A 2499-nucleotide genomic window follows, 5' to 3' on the forward strand; every position below is an offset into this window, starting at 1 on the left:
GACTTATGACTACTACTGACAAAGGTACTGTTACACGTAAGGCTGAAATGTTATACTAGGACTAGGTTTGTAGACTGAGCCACTGTAACTTAACAGTGGTTTTAGAACATATACTGGTTGAAGCAATGTTTCAGACTGAGACTGGAATAGACAACTGAGTCTATTACTGGAGATGTACCTATGAAGTGTATGTAGGGAACAAGAGGACAAAACTAAAGTACAGTAGTGCAAGCAGTGCTACTTAAATGGTGCCAACCAAATAGAGTTTAATAAGTATGAAACACTGAGTTAGATCAGTGATGTACATGGAACAGTTTCACCAGGTTGTATCAGTGATGAAGATGAAACATGATAGGGATGGAACGTGATGTAGGTGAAACATGATATAAGTGAAATGCGATATATATGAAACACTGATGTAGGTGAAACACATCTAGTGATGGGATCAGTTGTAATGGTACAGGGTCAATGACAAATAGTTAGGAAAAGAAAAAGAACTTCCCCTGAAGCTGTAACAATAATATTATCCCCCCTTCTAGTTTTGTTTGGCCTAATCCAAAGATTAGAGATTTGAGTTGTACAACATATATTTCTGTTATTCTGTCAAGTACATTGGTTTGGAAGTGGTACAGTCTAATGATAGAGGTGGCTGCAGGAGATGGAGACAGTAACAATGAGGGCAGAGCCAATTCTTGTCAAGGGACCTGGAATGACAGAGGATTAGGAGTTCCACTAGACTTGACTAGAGTGTCCTAAGGCTATAACACTTAAGTTCTATAGGACTTATACTGAGAATTTGTCCAACTTGGCTGTGCTTCTCTAGCAGGGGATGTTTGAGAGCACACACTGAGTGAAGCAGTCAAGAGAATGCCTAGGTTCTATTGAGTGTCCCTATGAGGTATTGTAGGAACAAGGGGACAAAACTGAAGTACAATGAGGCTAGGGCTATATCTTAAATAGACAGAGGTATTGGAAATAGCATAAGGTCTTGTTGATGTAAATATAATGATGTATTAGTACAGAAGTTGAATCAGGAACTGATAGATGAGATGATGGGAGTAGAACACTGAGATGAATCAGTGATGAATGTTGACAGCTAGATAGAAGAGAAGCACATAGAATGTATCAAGAAAAGATCATACAGGAATAGATTGTATAGGGTCTGGAGTAAATGAGCAAGATGAAAAAGAGAACCCCTCTTGTAACACTGTAACAATTCTAGCATTCTTCCTGAAGATGGCTATTGATGTGATCTTGGGAAACCTAACCCTACAACTGGGGGGGGTGCAAAGTAGAGAGTAAGTTACTATTTCTCAGGGAAGCTGATAGAGATGAGGGCTTGTAGCTCTGATAGCTCACTCAAACAGTGAGGGCTTCACTAAGTCTTCTTGGGATGGTGTCATAAGGCTGTCTTGGACCATCTGAATACTTTGACTTCTTAATAGAAGTGAATGGAAGTTAAGAGAACTGGCATGATAACTCAAATGTGACATGTAATTTGATTGATGGTACACAAGGATTATTCAGGAATCAGACATAGGGTTGGAACTTTAGGCAACTTAGCTGGTTGTGCTTGTGTTTTGGGTGGGCAGACTAGAGTTGAATGTAGTTTGACTGTTGTAAGCATAGTTTGGAGGGTTGTAACTGTAGTTCAGAGGGTAGGTGTGACACTTTGATTAGGGTTCAAAGTCAGACTGAGCTCTGCTGAGTGGAGATGTGATCCTATCTGAGTCTTGCTACTAGGGGCCAAGTACTACTCTACAACCATGTGCAACATCTCTTAGTATCCCTTGACATGCCCAAAGCACCTGAGTCACCACCTCTGCTGTCCCAAATACACCTAATGATGAAAGAGTTGCAGATAGAATAGAAAAAGGAGGTAGAGAGAGTACAAAATGTTTTAAGTACTATGGACAAAAGGGATTGCCAGTGTTCAATTCAACTCTTATCCTATCTCCTAGTCAGTGGAGTCCTTGATGTACTCACAGTACCCCCCACCTGGTTGGTTTTGTTTACAATGAGTGGCAATGATCAGCTGATGGCTGACTGTAGGCTGGAGGGGGTATTGGACTGTTGCAGTGATGTTGAATGCCCGCTAATGTTTCTGTTCAAGGTGTTGTATGTTGATGCAAAGGAGGGGAAGGGCAAGAGAGAGGGAGGTGACAGAAAGGAGGGTGAGAAGGAGTAGCCCTAGGAGGGTGGCAAGGACAAGGGTGTTGTCTGTCAAGGATCTTGTTACAGCAGCAGAGGGGGGTTCCTTTTTTTTTCTTTCCCTAACTATTCATTGTTGACCCTGTAACTGTATGACTGATCCCATCACTTGATGTATTTCACCTACATCAGTGTTTCATATCTATCATGTTTTGCTTTTATCATGTTTCACTTACATCACATTTCATCTCTATTATCTTCATCTTCATCACTGATACAACCCAGTGAAACCTGTTTTATACTCATCACTGATCCAACTCAGTGTTTCATACTTATTAAACTCTATTT

General features: G+C 40.7%; 1 protein-coding gene across 1 annotated transcript; it reads left to right on the plus strand.

Moving 5' to 3' along the window:
* Positions 1 to 5: 5 nt before the first annotated feature.
* On the plus strand, positions 6 to 158 carry FIBRA_09443 (uncharacterized protein; the record flags this gene model as incomplete). The annotated part of the gene is made up of 2 exons (XM_012321742.1): positions 6 to 36; positions 97 to 158. The coding sequence occupies 2 exons, from the start codon at positions 6 to 8 to the stop codon at positions 156 to 158; spliced, it is 93 nt and encodes a 30-aa protein (XP_012177132.1).
* Between the last annotated feature and the right edge of the window lie 2341 nt (positions 159 to 2499).

The sequence above is a fragment of the Fibroporia radiculosa genome (genome assembly GCF_000313525.1).
Source record: "Fibroporia radiculosa TFFH 294 genomic supercontigs, scaffold44745, whole genome shotgun sequence".
Classification (NCBI taxonomy): Eukaryota; Fungi; Basidiomycota; class Agaricomycetes; order Polyporales; family Fibroporiaceae; genus Fibroporia; species Fibroporia radiculosa.